Genomic DNA, 24,946 nt, shown 5'->3' with positions numbered 1-24,946 from the left:
ATACTATCAATAGTCCGTATACTCTGTTTTTTCCTCAATGTGTAAGCCAACCATCTGCCCGGTTTATTAGCGTTACAAAATGTATTGTGCTTCGCATATTGTATGTTTGTTGCAACTTGTTCCGCCATAAGCATTTGAAATTGATCTTTCAAAAGTTTTATAGCACCGCATATTCTTTCATCTGTTGGATTTTTAATAAGTAACTGTTCTTTATTCTTTATTTCTATTTCCAATTCAGATCTTTTCTTTTGTCGAATCAGTCTATGTTTAGAGTTCATGTAGATAAGCACCCCTCTCATATAAGCTTTACTTGCATCCCACACAATTTCTATTGGGGTACCTTTATTCAAATTTATTTCAAAAAATTCTTTCAAGTGCTTTTTATGTTCTGTTGTGTTTTTTTCATATCTGAACAAGTTCTCATTTAATCTCCAAGAACGTCTCTCAATCTTGTCCATCTCAATTTCTATCCATACTGGGCTATGGTCAGTCAAAGTTCTTGGAAAAATCTTTGTTCTTTTTGTCTTGACAAGTAAATCATCTGACAACAAAATGAAATCAATCCTAGAGAAGGATCTATGTCTATCTGAAAAAAAAGTATAATCCAGTTCTTTTGGGTTATGTATTCTCCAAATATCTTTTAGTTCCAAATCTTCTTTCATATCAAAAAAGGTCTGAGGTAACCTAATCCTAGATTTCGCTGAACTCCTTTTGTCTAATTTAGAGTCTATTACTCCATTCCAGTCTCCCATGATTAAAATAGATCTATAGTCCCATTGTAGTATTTTAGTATGTAACATTTTATAGAAATAATCCTGTTGTTGATTGGGAGCATAAATTCCTATCAAAAGAATTTGGCCATATGTTGTAAGTAATTCAATTGCTACAAACCTACCATCTTCATCAGTTTCTATAACTTTAGCCGTAAATTTCTTATTTACATAGATAACCACACCATTCTTTTTTTGCAACGTTGAAGATATAAAATGTATTCCTAGTTTGGAGTTTATCAAGTATTTTTGATCTTGAACTGTAATATGCGTTTCTTGTAGACAAATTATATCATTGTTAAATTGTTTCAAATATGTAAATAATTTCTTCCTTTTCTGTGCTGAATTCAACCCATTCACATTCCAAGATAAACACTTAAGCGTCATCTTCATCCTTCTGGAGCAAAGAGCAGAATAACCGAATATCATCCAAAATCTTCGGAGTCGCTCCCCCCATGGCTCCAGTCTCTTGTATAGTAGTCTTAGCTCCCTTCTTGTCTTGTCTTTCCTGTTGTTGTTGTTGCTTTTGTTTAAGTAACTTAGATTGAGCTCGAGTTATACGTTGATCCTTAACTTCGATCATCCGAACCGGGTCCAAGATTGGAGAAGATTCCAGCAAAGGCTCATCCAGAAAACCTCCTTCTGCGCCTTGCATTTCCTCTAGTTCCTGCTTAGACTGTTCTTGCAATTCTCGTTGAGGTTGCTTCTCATCACTCTCCTTAATCTCCAAAGCTGTAGATGTACGTGGGGATGGTGTTCTTTCCTTAAGAGTAGTAGTGTAGAAGTGCTCTGCCTTCTCCACGGTATTCAAACGATATCTTTCTCCCTTGTATCTCAAAATTATACCAACTGGGGTGTCCCACCGAAATGGTATCTGTAGATTTTGCAATTCTTTAACAAGAAAGCCAAAGTCTTTTCTGGTTTTCAACATTTTAGGAGGTAATTCTTTATAGACTCCAATTTGTGAGCCCCCCACTTGCACAGAAGTGTAAAAGGATTTTTGCAGGATGTCATTTCTTATTTCTCTGTCTGTAAAATATATGACCACATCTCTGGGCAATTGTCTTTGTCTGGCCACCCAAGAATTCACTCTGTAAATTTTATCTATTTTGTGAGAAACCACATCAGGATTAACTTTTAAAATCTTAGCCAGAGCCTCAGAACAAACCTGTCTCAAATCCTGTCTATCCTCTTCTCAAATTCCTCGAAGCCGTATTGCAAACTCCATTGCCCTGAATTGTACCATCACGATTTCGTTTTCAACTCTCTGCATTTTATTGTCAACATCAGCAATTTTATAATCATTATCTTTCATCTTAACATTAACTTCTGATTTAAATTCTTCAACTTTAGAATCAACTTTAATAATAAATTCTGCCAGGCCAGACGCCACTTCTGATATTTTTTGGGTCACCTTGTTTTGATTCTGTTTCACCATATCTTTAACTTCATTAATTTCCTGCATAAATTCCTGATGTGACTTTTGAAGTTTGTCATCTATCTCCTGTTGAGATTTTTGAAATTTATCATCCAAAATTTTAGAAATAAATTCTTTTAAATCTCCCACATCAAAATCTTTTTTCTGAGTCTGTGTCTGTTGTGCAGGGGAAGGCTGTGTTTTATGTGTGGGAGATCCACCTCCTGTTGCCTTCGCTTCCTGCTTCTTTGAGGCCATCCTGCCACGTAGGCTAGTTTTACTAAAAAGGGAAGTTCTTCTTCCTCTCCCGCCTCCACAAAGACTTCTGAAAAAATCCCCCAGATTTAATCAAATAAGAACTAAAATAAAGCAAAGTCCAGTATTGAAAAAGGAGAAATTTCTCTCTTATTTCTCTTGTTACAAGCGAAGCAACTTCGTACCAGTTTAGAAACTTTGTAACAAAGCAAGATGAGTTCAGCAATCCACACTCGCCAGCTCGTTAACTCTGGGGCTAAGCGCCATGTTTTTACAGTTCACTTTCACTCATCTGCATTTTTTCACTCAGATTAGAAAGCCAAGAAAACTCTAATACTTGCGATTCCGAGTTTCAGGGTTCAAGTAAAAATATGCTGCTTATTAAGGCTAGTTCCTTTCCTTTCAGTTTGAAGTTTCCTGTAGCCGGCTTGTTCTGCAAAAGCAGACTTGTCCCACGCCGCCCGGAGTTCCAGCAGGTTAAACGGGAGCCGCTCCTGTTCCCTCCCCAGAAACTATTCCCTGGGGGGGTTGCAGGGGCTCAACCTGTGCCCTGCGATCTCTCTTCAAGAATCCTAGGGATTTTGAAGTTTTCGAGCCGCTTCTTAGTCGCGAAGCGGCTCTACAAGCGGCGGGGCTGGCGGAGCTTCAAAAGGCGCCGCCGCCGCCGAAGACGAGGAAACCGGAAGTCCAATCTGCTGTTTTTTCTTGTTCATGCTCTCTGTTTCACTTATTATAAGGAAATGCTGATTTTCTGCATTTAACACTTATGCATGTCCTATTCACAGGTTATATAAATCAGGTTATATGAAGGTTAAATATGGCATTACTTAGGTTATGATTTTTACAGGAATAATTCATTTTTCTCTCAAATAGCAAGGCCTCTCATATAAAATGTCTTCTAAAATACCCCTGCGTTTTTGTTCCCTTATACCATAAAAAATCGTGCCATCCCAACAACAAATCATGTCCTCCTAAAGTCAATAATCTAGTATTTCTTAGCATTATCCATTTCTTGATCCACATCAAACTTGTCGCTTGATAGTATAATTCCCAATTAGGCAAGCCAAATCCTCCTCGTATTCTAGTATCTTGCAACAGTTTTAGTTTTATTATCGCTTTTTTGCCCTGCCAAATAGTGTTGTTGTCTTGTTTATTGGGATCGGTTTAGAAACATCCAGCGTTAATGAGGAAAGCCAAGTTTGCTTTTCAAATCACTGGCCATATTTTGTCCTGCTGGTCTCAACCTAACTCCAGTGAACTAATGGGTCCTCTTCAGTGGTGAAATCTAAAATTTGTTACTACCGGTTCTGTGGGAGTGGCTTGGTGGGGGGGGGTAATGTGACTGGGTGGGCGTGGCCAATTTTTTTTTTTACTTTTAAAACCATTTTTTCTACAACCTCTTCGGCGAAGAGGTTGTAAAAAAATGCTTTCAAAAGGCTCTGACAATCCCAGCTGATCAGCAGAGGCTTTTTTTCTTTTAAATGCCTCTGGCGAGCCAAGCTGAGTTGCCTGATCAGCAGAGGCTTTTTTTCTTTTAAATGCCTTTGACGATCCCAGCTGAGCCGCACAATCATCAGAGGCTTTTTTTTTTTACTTTTAAAAGCATTTTTTCGGCCGAAGAGGTTGTAGAAAAATGTTTTTAAAAGTAAAAAAAAAATCCTCTGATGATTGTGCGGCTCAGCTGGGCATGGGGGGAGCAGGGATTTTTGCTACCAGTTCTCCAAACTATTGCTACCAGATCAGGCGATCTGGTCTGAACCGGGAGCATTTCACCCTTGGACCTCTTACTAATTCTTTCTCCTTTCCAGGCCTTCCTTGACAGCATTTGAACATTGTAAAGCCGGCTTTGATGCTATTGCTAATATTTCTGGCAAAGTTTTCTTCTTTAAAGGTAAGTCAAACACGGACACGTATAAATAGTCCTTGACTTACATCCAGACTAGAACTTTTGCTGGTAAACTAGGCAGTTGTTAAGTGAATCCCGCTCAGTTTTATGACACTTTTTGCCACGGTTGTTAAGTGAATCACATAGTTGTTAAGTGAATCCAGCTTCACCCATTGGCTTTGCTTGTCAGAAGCCAGCTAGGAAGGTTGCAAATGGCAATCATGTGACCTTGGGATGCTGCAACCATCACAAATAGATGCCGGTTGCTAAATGCTCTAATTTTGAAAGTGTGACCTCAGGGATGCTGCAAGAGTCATAAGAGCAAGCAAGTCACTTTTTTTTCCAGTGCTGTTGTAACTTTGAACAGATGCATGAATGAATCTACACTGAATGAATGGTAAGTCGAAGACTAGCTTTGCCTCTGTAAAAAGAGGAGACAGATTTAATCTCTTCCTCTAGTAGAGGCTTTGCTCTGGCTGATGCCTGCTCAGGTCGAATGTATGAAAAAACTGATGCTTTGGTACAATGGGCTGGGGAAGCAGGGAAACGGATGAATGAATCTCTTTGACAGCTGAACTGTGATATGAAAATACATATCAAAGCTCAAACTGCCCAAGGAGCTGCTGATACAGTTCTATAGAGGAATTATTGAGTCTGTCACAGGGGTGGGTTCTACTTACTGTACCTTTACTACCAGTTCGCAACGGGAGCGTGCACGGGCTTCTGCACATGCGCAGATCGTTAATTGTGACGTCCGGGCAGGTGGGCGGAGCCTCTCGCCGCTTTTACTACTGGTTCGCAGGAACCGGACAGAACCAGGAGCAACCCACCATTGGTCTGTCATCTGCACCTCTACAACTGTCTGGTTTGGTTCTGCAACCCAACAAGACAGACACAAACTTCAGAGGATAATTAGAACTGCAGAAAAAGCAATTGCTACCAACCTGCCTTCCACTGAGGACCTATATACTGCATGAGTCAAAAAGAGGGCTGTGAAAATATTTACAGACCCTCACATCCTGGACATAAACTGTTTCAACTCCTACCCTCAAAACAACGTTATAGAGCACTGCACACCAGAACAACTAGACACAAGAACAGTTTTTTCCCGAACGCCATCACTCTGCTAAACAAATAATTCCCTCAACACTGTCAAACTATTTACTAAGTCTGCACTACTATTAATCTTGTCATCGTTCCTATCACCCATCTCCTCCCACTTATGACTGTATGACTGTAACCTTGTTGCTGGTATCCTTACGATTTATATTGACTGTTTCCTAATATGATTTGATTTCTTATTTGTACCCTATGACTATCATTAAGTGTTGTACCTTATGATTCTTGACAAACGTATCTTTTCTTTTATGTACACTGAGAGCATATGCACCAAGACAACTTCCTTGTGTGTCCAATCACACTTGGCCTATTCTATTCTATTCTATTCTATTCTATTCTATTCTATTCTATTCTATTCTATTCTATTCTATTGTTGTGGCCCGTCAGTGGCCTGCACGGATTGTGGCTGATCCCGACGACAAGGAGGCTGGTGTGGTGTCGCGCCAGCAGCCTGTGCAGCCGGCGCTCGAGTCGGACAGCGAGGAGGCTGAAGAGGATGTGGTGCCAGAGGCAGAGACTCAGTCAGGGCCTTCAGAACCTCCAGAGGCTCCTTCAAGTGAAGAGAGTGAAGTGGAGGAGCCTCTTCTTAATGCTCGAGCACGCAGGGCTGCCAAAAGGCAGGAGTGGCTACTCAGGAGGAGGAGGTCTCCTCAAGAGTAAGGCTTGGGGCTAATTGGCCACTCCCTTAGCCTATTTAAGTTCACTCACAGATAGCAAACACTGCTGGAAACAACATTTAATTACTACGCAGAGCATTTTGAGAGTGAGTTTCTTGTTACATCTTGGTTTCTGGGCTGGTTGCCAACCCTTGTCGGACTTTGTTTATTCTCTGTAATTCATAGCAGGCTGATAAGGACATTTGCACTGAAAGCCTGCATTTTGAAAGGGGTCTGTTTGTATTAAACAGAGTTTTTGGAGCTTTGTCTGTGTCACACTCCTTGGGATCCGGAGCTGGGGCAGAACTTCTATTCTATTCTATTCTATTTTCTATTCTATTCTATTGTATTGTATTCTATTCTGTTCTGTTCTGTTCTGTTCTGTTCTCTTCTGTTCTCTTCTGTTCTATTCTATCCTAGTCTAGTCTAGTCTAGTCTAGTCTGATCTCCTAATGCAGTGATGGCTAATGTTTTCCGGACTGAGTGTGAATGCGTGTGCGTGCGCCCGAACCCCCAAAAGGCAATGCACGTGCGGCCCCCGCACATGCGCCCTGCCCTCCCACGCATGCATGGCAGAGACCCAATGACCAGCTGGCCAGTGGGAGGCATGCGCACATGCGCAGCGGAGCTGAACTGGGGCATGCCATAGGTTCGCCATCATGGTCCTAATGCTTCTTTCTTGCTTTGGAATCACCATGCAAATGACCAGTGGGTCAACCAGAATTGAAAGGGTTCCTTTCCTCTCAGAGATCTATAGGTAGTCCTCAACATAGGACCATAACGGAGCCTGCCCGCTGCAGTTGTACATCACAACAGTCATAAAATGGGTCAGTCATGATGTGACTGACCTTTTTTTTTACGCCCCTTTATGCAGTGGTTCTAAAGCAAACACTGTAATTTTAAGCGAACACTGCAGTCGTTAAGTGAACACCATATTTATTAAGTGAATCAACTGTTAATGTAGCTGTATTATTGAGCATCCAAAGTTTGATCACATGACTGCAGAGCGCCCCAACTGTTGGAATTTTGAATCCAGGTTATAAGTCCCCTTTTTTGGGTTGGTCGTAACTTGAGTGGTTGCTAAGGGATCGGTCATTAATCGAGGACTATCTGTAAAATCGAAAAACCCATAGTAAATGGTTTTGTGGACTTTTGGAGTTGCAATGCTGTGATTGCTGCGGCAGGAAACTGCAGCCAACAATTATGTAATTTACTAGTGCTACTTACTTTCTCTCCATTGGTAACACAGCAATTCTAATGAATAATTGCTGATTTCTGGCAATACGGTCTGTTTTTATTATTATTTTGAAATATTAGGAGATTTAAAAGGGAACGGTCAGCTGCCCGCATCAACTTTGGTTTCTTTGAATGTGACCACATAATCTTTTGCAGCAAGACATTGTAGGGAAACAATAATATAGAATATAAAATACTGATATACTAGATTTAGTAAAAGCTTGTTATTCTGTAATCATTAGGTTCCTGTAACATATATATTGTGCTTTTGTATCACATATATTATTCCTTTCTATTTGTATCTCCTGTTACAAACATATTGTCATTAGGCCTCTGAAATGTATCTGGTATTTGTCAAACGTATGTCCCTGCCATTTGACCTGCTCATATCAATCTCTTTCTGTGCCACCTAAAAACATGGTATGTATCTGTTGGAACTCCAGCCATCAACAAAGGGGTAATTTACATCTCAATCCTAATTTATGTCTGATCTGGGTAAGATCTGGTCTTCAGGAGCCAGGCGCTAAGTGGCCAATTAAGTAAACAAAGATAAGACTAATTGGAAGTTTAGATTCCTTTGCAGGGCAACAAAGAATACAAAAACATAAATTAAGGGGCCAGAATTGGGGATCTAACTGATGCTTTAAAGGTATAAAAAGTGGTTACATCTTCTCTGAAGAGGTGAACCCTCCCATATACATATCTTTTTGTATGTGTTTGGAATGGTTTTACCCAGCCTTTTGTCTTTGATCAAAGATTAAATGTTGATTCTTATTCAAGCCTCCGTTTAAGTCTTTCCTTTTGGTTCACTGAGAGCTTAAGCGTATAGCCGGACCTTACAACATTTTTGGAGGATACAGCCATCCCAGAATCTGGTTTCTATGGAGCCAGCCCAGACCCTCCACTTCTGGAACGGACTCCCCCAGATTTTAAGGCAATTGATGCTGCGTATGAACGTGCCAATGATAGCCAGATCATATTCTTTATTGGTGAGTGTGTCAAGATGGCAATGGGAGGTGGCAGATTTATTTGGAAGGATAGTCTACTAATGCAAAAGGAGGCTAAAATAGGAAAAAACCAGCTTAATATCAAGTTTTTAGAGGAAAATCTTAAACGCTGAGATCTTTCAATTAATCTGCAACTCAGAATCCAGAAATGTATAAGTTTATTATTTATTTATTTATTTATTAATCAAATTTCTATACCGCCCTACTCCCGAAGGACTCAGGGCGGTGAACAGCCAAGATAAAATACAGACAATACAAATATTAAAGTTATTCACTGTCAGACTCAACAAACCAAGAATGACACGTGGATTTACTTCTGAGTAATTTCTTTATTGTGGGGTCCTTATTGCTCTCTGAGCTTGGTTATTTTCTTGCAGATGTTTTGTTACCCAATTAGGTAATATCATTAGTGCTGGAAGGGTTTGCTCTGTTTATGTACAAGTGGCTAACACTGATGATGTTATGTAGTTATGTAGTTCGGTAATGAAATGTCTGCAAGAAAACAACCAAGCTCGGAAAGTACCAAAGACCCCATAATTCAACCCTGAACCTCAAATATTCTCTTCTATTGGGAGTTTCTTTATTGTTAGAATCTTGCCAGACTAAAACAACTATTTGTATAAATATATATTCTGTGAACTGCTTGGGAGGGTCCGTCTTGGCCTTCTTCCTGTCTACCAGACATTCCAAGCTCCTGTCTCTTTGCTCTCTGTGAAGCGTCCCCTCCCTCCTGGGACTGCAGACTACATTCCAACACATTACCCTACAGCAATAGGGAGAACACACCTCTAGGAGAGTGTAGCACATACATGTCATGCCTATGTACTTTGGAGTAGCTAAGTGTGCAGTGCACATACATGCTGTCAGCTTTGGAAGCCATATGAGGCTGGAAGCTTCCATGCTGCCACCTTCTCATGTGTGAGAAAGTAGGAGGTGGGATTTAGTAGAGGGGTTGTCTGTAGACATAATAGCATTCTTCCTGTCAGTCAAGGTCAGGGCGATCCTGCATCTGGAGAAGGAGTGGTCGGAGTGATGTCTCGAGATGGGACGGTGGTTGATTGGAGCATGTGATCGACTGAGGAGTGAGGGGATGGTTTTGGGGGTTTTGCTTTACTAAGGGAAAACCCGGACCTCTCAGATTCGGGTTTTCCTAGATGTGCCAGTTTACCTATTCTAGTAAATAGAACTTTGAAAAATGCTTGCTTCAGAGTCTTTACTTGGAGTTGGGGTTTTTCTGGAACGCTGACATTAACCTGAATCCCCCTTAAAGCATAACAGCACCCCGAAAGGGAGCTGTCAGGGGTGCTGAGCCCCAGCATCTACCTAAACCTTGGGTGGTGCAAAGACTCAGTGAAAATGGAGGAGAAAGGAGAGATCACAGAGGGGGCCATGGGGACGGATGCTCAAGGATTTACTGACACCCTGCTTTCTCCTTCTGAAGAAATGGTGCGAGCCATTGAGGCTGCAGAGGAGGCCCGAAGGCTAGGCGCTTAGCCCAAGGAGTCAGATTCCTGGAAAAGTTGCCGGTCTGTGTTGTGACCCAGGCCCACGTAGTTGATACTAAATGCAAAACAGTTCCAAAAAACAAACAGATTTTATTAAAACAGCTGAGAATTAACTCATTCTCAGCGTATTCTAAATTAAATGAAAGCAAAGTCCTCAAAACACCAGTCTTTAGTTTATCTCTGACCTTGGGATAATTAGGCAAACTGCCAAAGGCTTTTCTTGGCAACAGTTCAGGAACAGAAGAAATAACTACAGCCAAACAAGAAGCAATTCTCTCAATGGTTGTTTTCTGGCAAAGAGGCCAAGAGCCGTTGCTGGTCTTTTAAGCCTTATGGGAGGGGCCAATCATCTCTTGACCCTACTCCCAAGTCGTCCTCTCTGCTTTAGCTGCTCCTGCCTTCTGGCAGCTCTTCTCATATGTGCACTAGGAACAGGCTCCTCCTGTTCCTCTGTCTATCTGCTGTCAGCCTCTGGAGGCTCCGAAGTCCGCACATCACTCCCCGATGGCCCTGGCCCCATCTCTGCCTCCGACGCAAAGCCCTCATCCGGGCCTTCCCCAGCCTCCAGGACTGGCCCATGTTCTTCCTCAGCCTCATCGCTGTCCGACTCCGTTGCCAGCTCCGTAGGCTGCTGGCGGACCACAACACTATCCCTCACCGCAGGGCCCTTCCCCCGGGTCTGACGATCTGGATGCTGCCATGACGGGAATTGGTGATGGAAGGCTTTCACCAAGAGAGGTGCATGTACAGAGGTCGCATCCTACCAGGTGAAGTCCTCCGGCCCATATCCCTTCCACTCAATGAGATACTGGAACTGTCCTTTCAGCCACTGGGAGTCCCGAATGCTGATGACCTCGTACGCAGGTGGTTCATCTCCGTCTCGTGGCACTGGTTGGGGATGGTCAGGTTGGCGGAGCGGACAGGCTGGTCGTTCTGGGACAAGGAGGGATCTATGAAAGACAGGGTGGACCCGCATCGAGCGTGGCAAGGTCAGACGGTAGGCGAATGGGTTAATAACCACCTCCACAGGGAACAGACCAAGGTACCGGTGGTCTAACCTCTTGACTGGCCGGTCTGATGGAAGGTGCCTGGTGGACAACCAAACCCAATCCCCCACAGCCAATGGCAGCGTTGCCCACCGAGATCAGTCCGCAACTCTCTTATAGTCCTCTTTGGCTTTCTCTAGATACCGTCGCACCAACTGATGGACTGCCTGCAACTCGGACAGATAGTCAATCAATCAGTCTTTATTTATTGATTAGCCCTTGGGCCATATCAAAGTGCAGAGCTCCAGAAACAATTTTTAGAAAAGTTTGTTAGAAACAATTTAAAATGAAATTGGAATAGGAATAAAACACGATTTAAAATGTGTTCATTTTAAATTTCATTTAAAATGGAATTAGAATAAAATACGATCTAGAATGAAATCAGAATAGAATACAATAATTTGAGATACAAATTAAATATGATTAAAATTACATTACAATGTCACCCCTGCATCTACCCAATCAGTCTTAAAACTACTATTAGAATTACATTATTAAATCAAATGCTGACAGATAGTCATTAGCCGCCGGTACCGGGGAGTCGAGTTGGGTGAGGGGAAAGAACCGAGGATGATATCCCATATTGGCCAGAAATGGGGTCATTTGCTTGGAGGTGTGCTGCGAGTTGTTAAATGTGAACTCTGCTACTGCCAAATAGTTTGACCAATTGTCTTGTTTCTGGTTCACGAAGCAGCGCAGGTATTGCTCCAGAATGCTGATAACTCTCTCAGTCCCACCATCGGTTTCCGGATGACGTGCCGATGATAGGCTCTTCTGCCCGAGCTATGGACCCCAAAGAACGCAGCACACACAAAGTCTGTACAAACCTTAGTTTTACTAAATTAAATAAGTTTTTTTTCCAAACAAAGGCTGTTAATTAACTTTCTTAACAGCCTACAAGAATCCAAAGAATAAATAATCTTAATCTTACTATGGTTGGCAGAAAGCCCAGAACCAATTTGCAAAGAACTAAGATCGAGGCACGAAGAAGAGTGAATGAAGTTGTTCCCTGCAAATTGCTTCAGTCGACGTTCCTCCTTAAATAGGCTAAGGGAGTGGCCAATTAGCCCCAAGTCTTACTCTCAAGGAGACCTCCTCCTGAGGAGCCACTCCTGCCTTTTGGCAGCTCTGCGTGCCCATGCATCGAGAAGAGGCTCCTCCTCTTCATCCTCTTCACTTAAGGGAGCTTCTGGAGGTTCTGAAGGCCCTGGCTGAATCCCCGCCTCTGGCACCACATCTTCTCCAGCGTCATTGTCCGACTCGAGTGCCAGCTGCACAGGCTGCTGGCGCAGCACCACACCAGCCTCCTCGCTGTCCGAATCAGCCACCAGCCGCACAGGCCGTGTACGGGCCACAACATAGGCAGATTTTCACATCCAAGGCCATCATCAGCCCTTTCCAAAACTGGGCTGTAAATAGCTGCTAAATAGCGACAGGGGGAGATGGCGGATGGCGAGAGAAAGTGAGAATGATAGGCACGCCATAGAAGAATCCTGACCAAAGAATTAGCAGTGATTGATAAATGGAAATGTAAATTTGTAACTTGGATCTAATTTGGATTGAATTATGAACTGATTGGTTGTATATAAAGGTGAAAGAAGAACTGGAAAACTGGCTTTTTCTCTTTTTTGACTCGGTAAAAACGGATGTGGATTACAAATAAAATGGCGATTTGTTAATTAGCTGAGTGGAACAGTGGATTATAGAGAGACATCTGTAGGAGAAAGAAGAGCATGACATGGAATTGTCTGTTTTGAAAAAATGTTTGAAGAAGCGAGGGAAAAAAAAATAAAACCTTGAACTTTTAAAACGATAACTGGCGAGAACTAAGGAAGATATGTTTTGCCTACAAGAGGATACACTTTGACTTCCTGCTTGCTTCTCGTCGCTGCCAGACGGCCCCATCGCCTGTAAAGAGCCGCCTTTACAACGGAAAGGCGGCTCGAAAAACTCCATTTCCAGGAGGAAATGTGAGATAGAGCAGGTGAGTGTAGGTAGAGCTTTCCGCGAAGCCTCCAGAGTTTTTTTTTTTACTCTTGGGGGTGAGCGGATGAGGCTCCCTCTATCACTCGCCGTTCGCTCCGGGCGTTGGGAGACCTCTGCCTTTTTGCAGAGCAAGGCGACGAAAACAAGCTTTTCAAGATAATTAACAGACTAAGTAAAGAGGATGAGATCGGGACCTGGACCTGTGACCCTAAATCGCAAGTATTTACATTTATTTTGTAAAGGATACTGAACAAAGTAAAAAAGAACTTTTAAAATGGCGACTGCCGAAGTTTGAGCAGGGAAGCTGAAAAGGGAAAGTCCTTCCGTTTCTTATTAAGCCACAAAGTAGCGGAATAAATACTCCTGGCTACAATTGAAGAAAAAGCTCCACTTTTGTGTTTTCTCTTTCCTGGAGATTTGGTATTGATCTTGTTTGGAAAGAAGCTTTTTTCTCTTTCTTTGTTTTTCTTTCCTTTTCTAAGAGAGTTTGTCTGTGTGGAAATATGGCGTTCAGACTTACAAAGCTAGACAAACAAGCAGTGGGGGGGGATTTCCCCATCTATAAACTACATGAACAAGTTCTAAACCTACAGACTCAGAAAACTGATTTTAATATAATTGAATTTCTCTTGGAGGAGATTGTAAGAAGGGATGAGATTGTGAATCAGAACTTTGAAAAATTTAAGCAGGAAATTAAAGAAATGGTGCAATTAAAGTTTGATATTTTGCAACGAAAGATTGTAAAAGTGACTAATGGTTTTTCAGAAATTCTTATGAAGTTGGGTACAAATATTGACTTATTAGAGTCTAAAATGGAGGAAATTGAGGATAATTTGGACAATAAAATACAAAGAACTGAAAATGATTTGATAAACACTCAAGATAATAGCTTAGAAGAAAAACTTAAAATGGAAGCTGATTATAAGACTTGTAATGCAGAAAATATAAAACAACGGATTGAAAAAGAAGTTTTAATGATGCAATATAATCTCACAGAATATGCGATTAGACTGAGAGGATTACAGGAAAGCAACAGAGATGACTTAAGAAAAATATCTTCTGAAATTCTGGCTGGGATCTTAAAGGTTCATCCTGAGGAAATATTTTGTAGGATCGACAGAGTTTATAGAATAAACTCCTGGATTGCAAAGCAAAGGCAATTGCCAAGAGATGTGGTGATTTATTTTACAGACAAAGAAATAAGAAATAATATTGTACAAAAATCTTTTAATTATACTCTGCATTTGTTTGGAAGAAAGATTTGGATATACAAAGAGCTACCACCTAAGATGTTATTGGAAAGAAAGAAATTTGGTTTTCTGGTGACTGAGCTTAAAAAGAGAAATATTATATTCAGGTGGGACACTCCAGTTGGTATAATATTGAGATATCAAGGAGTAAGATATCAATTAAATACTGTTGAAAAAGCGGAAGAATTTTACCAAAAAATTTTGAAAATGAGTTCAACTTTTTTATGCACAACACAAGATAAGCAGAAGGAGTTGGAAATAAAGGAAAAAAATCAAGCTACAGAGGCCTCTGTAGATGAATTGCCTTTGGATTCTTTAGATACCTCAGCTGGATTATCCACAAATAAAAGAGATGTGGCATTGGATTCTAATGTGATGATTCATCAAGTCACAGACAAGCATGGAAATCAATCAGTTGATACACAACTTATAGAAAAGAAATATGAGTCACAAAAGCAAAACCAACAAGATCAAGCTATAAATCAGAATGAAAACCGATCAGTCGATATACAACTTGTAGAAAGGAAATTAGGATGGAGATCAAACCCACAACAAGTCAAGAAAAAAAGAAATAGATCTCGCAAAAACAAAAATTTATAAATTAGGCAACAGTGAAGCCAGTTATTTAAAAGATGACTGAATACATGAAAAGATAGTTGAGGCGAAGTATTGGTCAATATTATCCTGAGGAGAGTGACAGACCTCTGCAGTGCTGTAATTTTGGGATGTGAAAAGGGCCTTAAATTGTTGGATTGGAATTATCCATTTTGGATTTTTTTTTTTTTTTTGATAAATATACCATGCTTATCCTGAGCTATATGGCAAGAGAGTTATGCTGGGGCATGCAGAAGATCTGGTTGTTACCCCATTATGATGGTGGGAATTAATAATCCTGAAGAAATCCACTACTACAGATATTATATGGAATACAATTATAATGTCACTCGGGTGGTTGTTTTCCTTTTTTATATACATGAAGATATTTATTGTTGATGGGGGCAGATGATAACTGAGGATTTTTTTTTGAACATTCTGTTGCAATCAGGATGCTATGTTACCCTAATATGGGCGATGGAGTTAACAATCCAGTGGAGAGACATCAAAGAAGATATTATATTATATGGATTATAAATTTAAAGTCATTGATTTTATCTATATAAGGGAATATTTTTTTTTAGTAGGGTGGGTAGAAGAATAAAGATATTAAGAATTGTTATGTATGGTAATTTTGTAGGAAAGTGGGTGGAGACAGGTTAGTTTATTGATCGTTTAGTTTAAGAAAAGGGATGTTTAAGAGACACATTTATGGGAGTGGAGGAAATGGATAGAGCCGATTAAATGTTAAATTAGGATTTATTATATAGCTTTTTAGGGGAAGGCTTCTTTGAAATGTTATATTAATATACATTAAAGATTAAATGTTAAAATAGGATTTATTATATAGTCTTAAAGTGGAAGGTTGTTTTGAAATGTTATATTATGTTATATTATAAATGTTATATTAATATATAGATATATGTATGGGGGAGGAGAAAAAGGGCAGATTATTGCTAAATTGGGAGTTAAAATAATGTTATTATGCTAAACTAGAAGGTATTATATAATGTTACAGTAGAATGTTATTTTGAAATGTATGGTAAAAGGGGGATGTAATAATACTATTAGAAAGAAAGGGTCAGTATTTGAGGGATGGAGCAAGGGGATGGTAAAATATTATATAATCTGTTACGAAGTTGGATTTTATTTTGAAGAAGTCACAGGGGGACGAGTGGTGAGGGGGGGTTAGGGAGGAGGGGGGAGAAAAAAGGGGGGAAAATTTGTATTTGAAAAACTTTTTCAATAAAAAAAAAAAAAGAGGATACACTTTGATGATTAAAAAAGAAAGACCTTAATGTGACTTAAAACTGGAATAATATCAACCCGGAAAGAATAAAATGGAACAGGAACTTAATGAACTGATAAAGACAATGTGTTTAGAAATAAAGGAAATGATTATTAATTTGCATGGAAAATCGAAATTTGAGGATGTAAAGACTGAGTTAGAATGCACTGAAGATGAAAAGGAAATGACTAATGAGAAACAAGAAAGAGAGATGGGTAACGAAGAAAACAAAGACAAAGAGATTGACTATGGAAAATTAAACAATTGTAATATTAAGTATGGACAAAAAGAAAAGAAATAAAAAAGGAAAAGAGGGTGGAATAGGAAAAATATAAAAAAATTAAATGATTACACTGGGATTTACAGTGGAAATATAAGTGTTGTGGCTCCGTTACCTGAGCCTGTGTTATCGGCAGGAGAGGACTCCAAGAGTGAAGGAGAGGAGTTGGCAAGGCCTCCCTCTCCAGGACCCTCCTCTCTGGCAATGCCTTCAGTGTCCGCCAAAGGGCAAGAGATAGGGCCGGGGCCAAGCACGTCCACGCAGCCACAGATGGACAGTGATGAGGGTAATGAGTCTTGGCTGGATCCACGCCAGTGTCGCAGAGATAAGCGCGCACAACAGAAGAAAAGGCGTGCCCGAGATTAGGCTGAGTCACTGGACCACACCCCACAGGATATAAAAGGGAGCGTGGTGGCCAGTCAAACCTTGTGACGAACAAAGCTGAAAGCTTCCACGCCATTCTGCATTGCCGGACTTTTGCTGGATTATCTCTGGACTTGATTGACTCCGTAATTATTGAGCTGTTTCTTTTGATGTACCAGGAGTGGGGAAAAGTTATCTCTCCTCTTTGTAAATAATAAACTCTTGGCAGGCAGCCACTAGGTTGTTGCCAAGTTCCATTATCATAAGGAAAAGGATTTTTGCCGGCTGGTTTGGTCTTTAACTCTTGAACGTCTGTTGGTGTGTGTGCGTGTGGTTGGGGACAGAACAATAAGAAAGAGGGAAAAGAGATGGAGAATAACAGGAAATAAAGGACAAAATAAAAGATTTTATGATTTTAAAATGCAAAATAAGTATACTGGGATTAACAATAAAAAGACACATAAAAGGAAAGAGAAAGGAGAAACAATGGGAAATATAGGGCAGAATAGGAGAGTGCAGAATTCTAAAATACAAAAGAAAGGAAGAAGAAGGAAAAAGAAAAGGCAAAGAAAGAAAAGAGGGTGGAGGAGAAGAAAAAATATTAAAAACATAAACGATTACACTGGGATTTACAGTGGAAATATAAGAAAGAGGGAAAAGGGATGGAAAACAATGGGAAATAAAGGGCAAAGATTTCATGATTTTAAAACACAAAATAAGTACATTGGGATTAACAATGAAAAGATACGAAAAAGGAAAGGAAAAGCAAAAACAATGGGAAATATAGGGCAGAAAAGGAGAAAGACAGAAAGACAGAAAGAAATGAAAATATATTCAGAACTGTAAAATTTAATAGATGAGTTTAATGTCAAGAAAAAAAGATAAAACAGTGATATTAATTAAGGGTTAATTAATTAACCCTTAGGACCTGGGTACCTACGAGATCGCCTTCTGCCACCGATAGCCTCCCATCGACCAGTACGCTCCCACAGAGAGGGACTCCTCAGGGTGCCGTCAGTCAAACAGTGTCGACTAGCGACCCCCAGGGGGAGAGCCTTCTCTGTGGGGGCACCTGCCCTTTGGAACGAATTGCCCCCGGAGATACGGAGGATCCCCGACCTTCGCACCTTTCACCAGGCCCTCAAGACACTTTTATTCCAGCAAGCTGGGCTGGCCTAAAAAATTTGAATTTTAATTGGGAAATTTTAGTTTTTAATTATGTTCTCAACCAGATTATTTAATTTGTTTTAATTAATTTTAACTTTTATTTACTGTTGGTTTTATCGTGGTTGTGCACCGCCCTGAGTCCTTCGGGAGAAGGGCGGTATAAAAATTCAATTATTATTATTATTAATAATAATAATAATAATAATAATAATAATAATAATGGGGAGTATAGAGCTGTATGAAATAAAGGGAATAAGATTTATACTCTATATTTTAAGTTTTAAATATGCTCTACTGAAAACTAGAGAAACTGTAATAAATATCATATGCTTAATAATATTGGAGGTCTATAGAATGATAGGTTTTAATAATATGAATAAACTTGTTGAGGGAAATGCAATAATTGGAATATTTCAAACTATATATCTGAAACAATCAAAAAGAGAAAAGAAGGCAAATTAAGAATATTTTAAGAACTAATTGGATTGGGTAAAATGAGAAATGATTAAGATGCGCTTTATAAATATATATTTGAATAAGTGGAAATATATTGTTAAGATATTTTGAGAAATATATTCAATAATTGAAATTGAATGTAAAACTGAATGAAATTGAACTGATAAAAATGATTTAAATGTTATACTTGCAAGAAGTAAAGCAGAAAAAGTACATGGGTAAAAGTAAAAAAAACAAAGGATTAGAAGATTGTTTGAGTAAAGATCTGAAGGAAAAAAGGGAACAAGATGAAATATACTGTTAATAATTAAAAGGACAAGGGATCAGGCCTGCCTGGACTCCACAGTGGAAAATATTAAATTGAAAATGAATACAGCAATAGAGAGAGATGAAGGAGAAGAGAGGTGGAAGGGAGGAAGTAGGAGAGAGAGGGATGGAAGAGTATAAAAAGCTGGCATTGTCCCATAAAAGCAGGAAACATGGCTTGAGTGCCGTCAAACCTGTCTGGCACGGCAACATGACATCTTCTACGGGGAGGGGGAGAAGCTGGAGCTTGGAGCTGAGTGCGTTTTCGGCACGGAGCTGATTCATTATGATCAAGGTTTGTTACTAATTATCCTCGTTAGGCCAGAAAACAAACTGTTGTGACCCAGGCCCACGTAGTTGATATTCTGGCTCCTGCCTTCTGGCAGCTCCTCCTGTTCCTCTGCCTCTCTACTGTCAGCCTCTGGAGGCTCCGAAGTCTGCACATCACTCCCCGATGGCCCTGGCCCCATCTCTGCCTCTGATGCAGAGCCCTCATCCGGGCCTTCCCCAGCCTCCAGGACTTCCTCATCACTGAGGAAGCCCATGTTCTTCCTCAGCCTCATCACCGTCCGACTCTGCTGCCAGCTCCGCAGGCTGCTGGTGGACCACAACAGTCTGACCCAACTCCATAAAGGGGACCAGAAGAGAGACCGCCTGGATATAGTGCTGCTCCCAGCTCAATGAAGTCGCCCCATGAGCCAGAGTGGAAAAGAGGGACAGCTATGGGATCCGGAGACTCCCAGGACTGGAACCTGTTGCTCCCATCGTGAAGCCAATCGTTAACTGGGCTCCCTGAGAGTTTTGAACAGATGGAAGTGGGAAGTTATGCACCCCACTCCCAACCCCCTCAAGTGAGATGGAGCTTAGCACAACCTACATTCACCTTCCCCGATCCAGGACCTGGTGGAGGAATTAGCGGGGCGCAGGCACCTCTCTACCCGGCCAGGGGTGAAACGAGCGGATCAGCACAGCATGGCCATCCTGCAGCTGGGAGACATCAGACACAGCCAGCATGGGGAATGCGAAACCCCACTGCTGGGCCCCCTCACCAGCATGCCTTTGTGCTACCTCCTGCTGAATGTATCCCCCCCAGGCTGGGGATTCTATCCCGGCCAGGGGTGGGTCCAGTGCCAGTGGTATCCAGCTTCGTCTGCTCCAATTTTCCAGGGATCCCCATGGCCCCAATATGGCCCAACAATCCCGGCACCACGGGGGGGGGGGGGGGCTAATCCAGCAGCTAGCTGGAGTCCCCCCCCCGCATCCCAACAAGCAGCTCAGCAGCCGCCCCCCCCCCTCCCCCAGAAGCCGGCTGGAGTCCAGCAACCAGCAGCAGCTCCGCCACAGGTTCCAGCTCAGCTGCCCGTTGCTGGGCCCAATCAACCAACGAGGCCAATGCCACCCTGCTTCAGAGCAACCTTTGATGGTACGCCTGCCAAACTGGCTTACTTCCTCAGCAGGGTCTGGGCTCATGTAGATCAGTATGGAGACCAATATGAGTCAGACCGGGACTTGGTATCGGTGATTTCTGATGGGATGAATGAGGGGAGGCTTCTGAATGGATAGCCCAGCTGCACAATGAGGGCACTGCGGAACTAAATGATGCCGATGGGTTTGTTGCGCTGCTCCGGGCCAGATTTGAAGACCCAGATCGAATAAATGAAAACAAAGCCATACTAAATGTGATGAAGCAAGTTAATCGACCCATAAAAGACTTTGTATGGGACTTTAGACAGGTCACAGGGAACCTGGGGCATTGGCCGGACCGCATACTCCTACACTATTTTAAAGAAGCCATTGATCAAGAAGTCAGAACAGCCTGTGGGGTCTGGGGGGTGCCTGAGTGACTGCACGACTGGTATACCATGTCCATAGCTCTAGACAGAGAAATTCACCCCACCGCAAAATCCCAGCAGAGAAGCCTCCTCGGAGAGCTTTAGCTAGACGACCCCTTTCAAAGCCTGCTGAAGTCACACACACACACACACACCTCAACTGGCAGGGGCGATTAAATGCTATCGGTGTGGACAACCGGGACATCAAGCTTCTGAGTACCTGGCCCCTGCCCCAGTTCCGCAACAACGTCCTGCCACAGCCGCTCGAGGCAGAAGGGCTCCAAGGAAGGCCCCAGACACCAGTCGATTTGCCAGACAAGCCGTAGAGGTTCCCCTCCCACTGAAGAGAGCGAGGAACCTCCGGCCAAAGAAGCCCCTCCCGACGAATCTAGCAGAGATGAAGACCCAATGGTGAGTTCACCCATCCCCCCCTTTTCAATTAATTGAAACTGGTGGTGTCAGAGATAGGGGAGCAAGGAGAACTGCCAGCAATAATAGATACAGGCTGCACCAGATGTTTAATTGGACTTCCAATTGTTGAACAATTGGGGATCAGAACAAGAGCCTTAAAGTGCCCAATTAAATTTCACCAGGTGGATGGGACATTAATTGAGGTCCCCACCACCCATATTACAGAACTGGTTAGATTAGAAATTGGAAGACATCATGAATTTATACGGTTTATAGTAACCCTAAAGATGTCAGAATCTGTCATACTGGGCCCTGACTTGGCTGGACAAATGGGCCCCCACCATCAAATGGGAAGATGGATACCGGAAAATCATAATGGGCGTCGGCCCACTACCCCTTGCCCCTCCTCCCAAGGAACAGCCTACCCATAAGAGCCAGCTGCCAGAAACAGCAGCTGCTTGTTCATTTTCATTTTCATTTCATTTTATTAAATTTGTATACCGCCCTACTCCCGAAGGACTCAGGGCGGTGAACAGCCATAAGATAAAACATGTAGATACAAAATTTAAAATAGAGATAAAACTAATTAAATAAATTTGGCTGAGACATTTTAAAACCCCAATAAATTAAAACCAAATTTAAAATTCCATTTAAAAGAGGAAAAGTTTAGGTCAGGCCAGCTTGATGGAATAAAAACGTCTTAAGCTCGCTCGTTCCAGATCGTAGGTGCCCCCACAGAGGGAGCTCGTTCCAGATCGTAGGTGCCCCCACAGAGAAGGCTCTCCCCCTGGGGGCCGCCAGTCGACATTGTTTGGCCGACGGCACCCGGAGGAGCCCCTCTCTATGGGAGCATACTGGTCGGTGGGAGGCTATTGGTGGCAGCAGGCGGTCCCGTAAATAGCCAGGTCCTAAGCCATGGAGCGCTCTGAAGGTGATAAACAAGACCTTGAAGCGCACTCGGAAGACCACCGGGAGCCAGTGCAGCTCGCGCAGGAGAGGCGTTACATGGGAGCGCCACGTTGCTCGCATCACCACCCGCGCGGCCGCACTCTGCGCCAGTTGGAGCCTCTGAGTGCTCCTCAAGGGGAGCCCCATGTAGAGAGCGTTACAATAGTCCAGACGGGAGGTGACGAGGGCATGAGTGACCGTGCGTAACGAGTCCCGATCCAGAAAGGGACGCAACTGGCGAATCAGGCGGACCTGATTCAGACAGGCCTCCAGGCAAACCCCAAATTCCTAAGGTATATACAGACTTAGCCGAAGCGTTTAGCGAGGAGGAATGTAACCTCCTCCCCCGTCATTGGCCCACAGATTGTGCCATCGAATTAGAACCAGGAACCAAGTTGCCAAAACCCAGGATGTACTCCATGACGCTGTTCTGTCCCCGTCTCACACACGCACGCACACAAACAGACAGCCAGGGGTTAAATAAACTGGCAGACAACCAAATTCTTTCGATAAGAGGATTGGCAGCAACCCAGTAGCTGCTTGCCAAGACTTTACTCATAAACAAAATACACACAGTTCAAGAATTGTCAAGTCCAGTCCGTAATTAAATCCAAGGCAGATAATGTTGTTTCCAAAGATGCAATGTGACTCGCTAGTAGTTAGTTTTGTCTGTCACAGAGTCTGAATGGCCACCTCACCCCCTTTTATACCCTGTGGGGTGTGGTCCAGTGACTCAGCTTAATCTCTGGCACGCCTCTTCTTCTGTTGCGCGCGCTTATCTCTGCGACGCTGCCAAGGATCCAGCCAAGACTCATCTCCCTCATTACTGTCCACCTGTGGCTGCGTGGACGTGCTTGGCCCCGGGCCTATCTCTTGACCTTTGGTGGACACCGAAGGCATTGCCAGAGAGGAGGGTCCTGGAGAGGGAGGCCTTGCCAACTCCTCTCCTTCACTCTCAGAGTCCTCTCCTGCTGATGACACAGGCTCAGGTAACGGAGCCACAACAGATGCCTGCTGAAATGACCGAGTTGAGGAAGTACATTGACGCCAACCTAGTTCATCGAGCTTGCGAAATCCAGGGTGGCCGCCCCAGTATTGTTTAAAGAGAAGAAAGATGGGGGGCTGAGATTATGTGTGGACTTTAGAGGTGTAAACTACATTTGTATACAAAATACCTACCCCCTACCACTAATGAAAGACTTGCTGAACCACTTGTCAAAAGGCAAGATTTTCACCAAGTTAGATCTAAGGGAAGCCTACTACCGGGTTCGCATAAAGGAGGGAGACGAATGTAAGACTGCTTTTAACTGCCCCCTGGGCAGCTTCCAATTCCGGCTCATGCCTTTTGGACTCCAAGGGCCCCCCGCAGTCTTCATGCAACTGATCAATGAAGTTCTGCATGAGCACCTGTATAAGGGGGTCCTTGTTTACCTGGGTGACATTCTTATATTCAGCGAAAATATGGAAGAACATGTCAAATTAGTCAGGCAAGTGCTGAAAAACTTCTAGTGGCCAAACTTTATGTAAAGCTGTCAAAATGCGAGTTCCATAAGGAGTCTTTGGACTACCTGGGCTACAGGGTGTCGAATCAAAGAATCAAAATGGACCCGGGGAAGGTGAAGATGGTGCTAGACTGGCAACCCCCACGAACCCATAAGCAACTTCAAAGCTTCCTGGGGTTTGCAAATTTTTACAGACAATTCATCCCTTCCTTCGCCAAGGTTGCTCTCCCCTATACAGAATTACTAAAAACCAGTCCATCTCTGACCAAGCCAAAACCTAGCCAACCCCTAGCTTAGACAATGGACTGTCAAAAATCCTTTGAACAATTAAAACACCGATTTGCAGTGGAGCTGATCCTCCAGCACCCTGACCCAAATAAACCATTTGTGGTCCAGGCTGACATGAATGATGTGGTGGTGGCTGCTATTCTACTGCAAAGGAATGCCCAAAACGAACTAATGCCGTGTGCTTAGGTATTGAGAAAGTTAACAGACACTGAGTGCAGATGGGCGGTATGGGAGAAGGAGGCTTTTGCAGTGCGATGGGCTCTCCTATCCTGGAGACACTTCCTAGAGGGTGTTAAGGAGCCTTTCGAATTGTGGACTGACCACAAAAACCTCGAGGCGCTGAAGACCCCACGGAAGCTTTCCCCCAAGCAGGTTCGCTGGGCTCAGTATTTCAAACACTTTAACTTCAACCTGAAATACATTCCGGGGGGAAAAAACCTATTAGCTGATGCTCTCTCCCATAAGCCCCAGTTTGACAGCCGACAAAGATAGTTCATGCCATGATCTCTGAGACTCAGCCAGCAGCCCAAGCCCGCACTAGAGTGCAAATGTGCCGTGGTTCCGACCTCCCTGAAGACAAGTTGACAGCAGAGCTAAAAGCGGCGCTCTCAACTGATTCTTGGTTCGAGGAAAACCAGACGGACCTAACCCTAAGAGAGGGATTGGCTTGGAAGGGGAGTAAGAATTATGTGCCCAGCAGCATGCGACTCCTGGTGTTAAAGAGGGGTCATGATTCTCGACTAGGGGGCCACTTTGGATTTTTAAAAACCCTCCATTTGACTAGGAGACAATTCTGGTGGCCAAGAATGAAAGCTGATGTAGAGGACTATGTTAAAAGCTGCGCCACCTGCACCACCATGAAGTCCAGACCACGGAAGCCCCCTGGGCTTCTCCAAACCATGGCCGAACCCACCAAAACCTGGGAGGAGATTGCAATGGACTTCATAGTTGAGCTCCCTGACAGTGGAGGGAACAAGGTGATTTGGACTGTCATTGATTTATTCTCCAAACAAGCACACTTCACTGCCTGCAACGAACTACCCTCAGCCAAGAAGCTGGCAATGCTTTTCATGAAGCATATCTACAGACTACATGGGGTTCCAAGGAGAATAATATCAGATCGCGGGGTCCAGTTTACTAAGTTCTGGAAGGAGTTCCTGCGGTCCATTGGGTCGTCCCAGGGGCTTAGCTCAGCTTTCCACCCATCGACTAACGGATCCACTGAAAAATTGAACGCAATGGTGGAATAATACATTAGATGTTATGTAAATTATCAACAAGAAAACTGGGCTGAGTTATTACCGTTCGCAGAAGTGGCTTATAATAATGCAGTACACAGCAGTACTGGGTTGACTCCTTTTCAGATAACTATGGGCATG

The 24,946-nt window shown here is 42.8% G+C and overlaps 1 protein-coding gene across 1 annotated transcript in view; it reads left to right on the top strand.

Annotated features, from left to right (window-relative positions):
* LOC139317673 (matrix metalloproteinase-25-like) overlaps nucleotides 1-24,946 on the top strand; it is a 91,984-nt gene that overhangs the window by 38,939 nt on the left and 28,099 nt on the right. Inside the window, 3 exon segments of the mRNA XM_070944752.1 lie at nucleotides 4,251-4,333; nucleotides 8,161-8,253; nucleotides 8,256-8,327. Of these exon segments, the coding sequence (XP_070800853.1) occupies nucleotides 4,251-4,333; nucleotides 8,161-8,253; nucleotides 8,256-8,327 (248 nt within the window).

This window comes from Pituophis catenifer, unplaced genomic scaffold, assembly GCF_029215685.1.
Source record: "Pituophis catenifer annectens isolate HBS135680 unplaced genomic scaffold, rPitCat1.0.hap2 SCAF_5, whole genome shotgun sequence".
In the NCBI taxonomy this organism is placed as follows: Eukaryota; Metazoa; Chordata; class Lepidosauria; order Squamata; family Colubridae; genus Pituophis; species Pituophis catenifer.
Note: the sequence above shows the minus strand (reverse complement) of the source record. Positions and strands in the feature narration are given on the sequence as shown.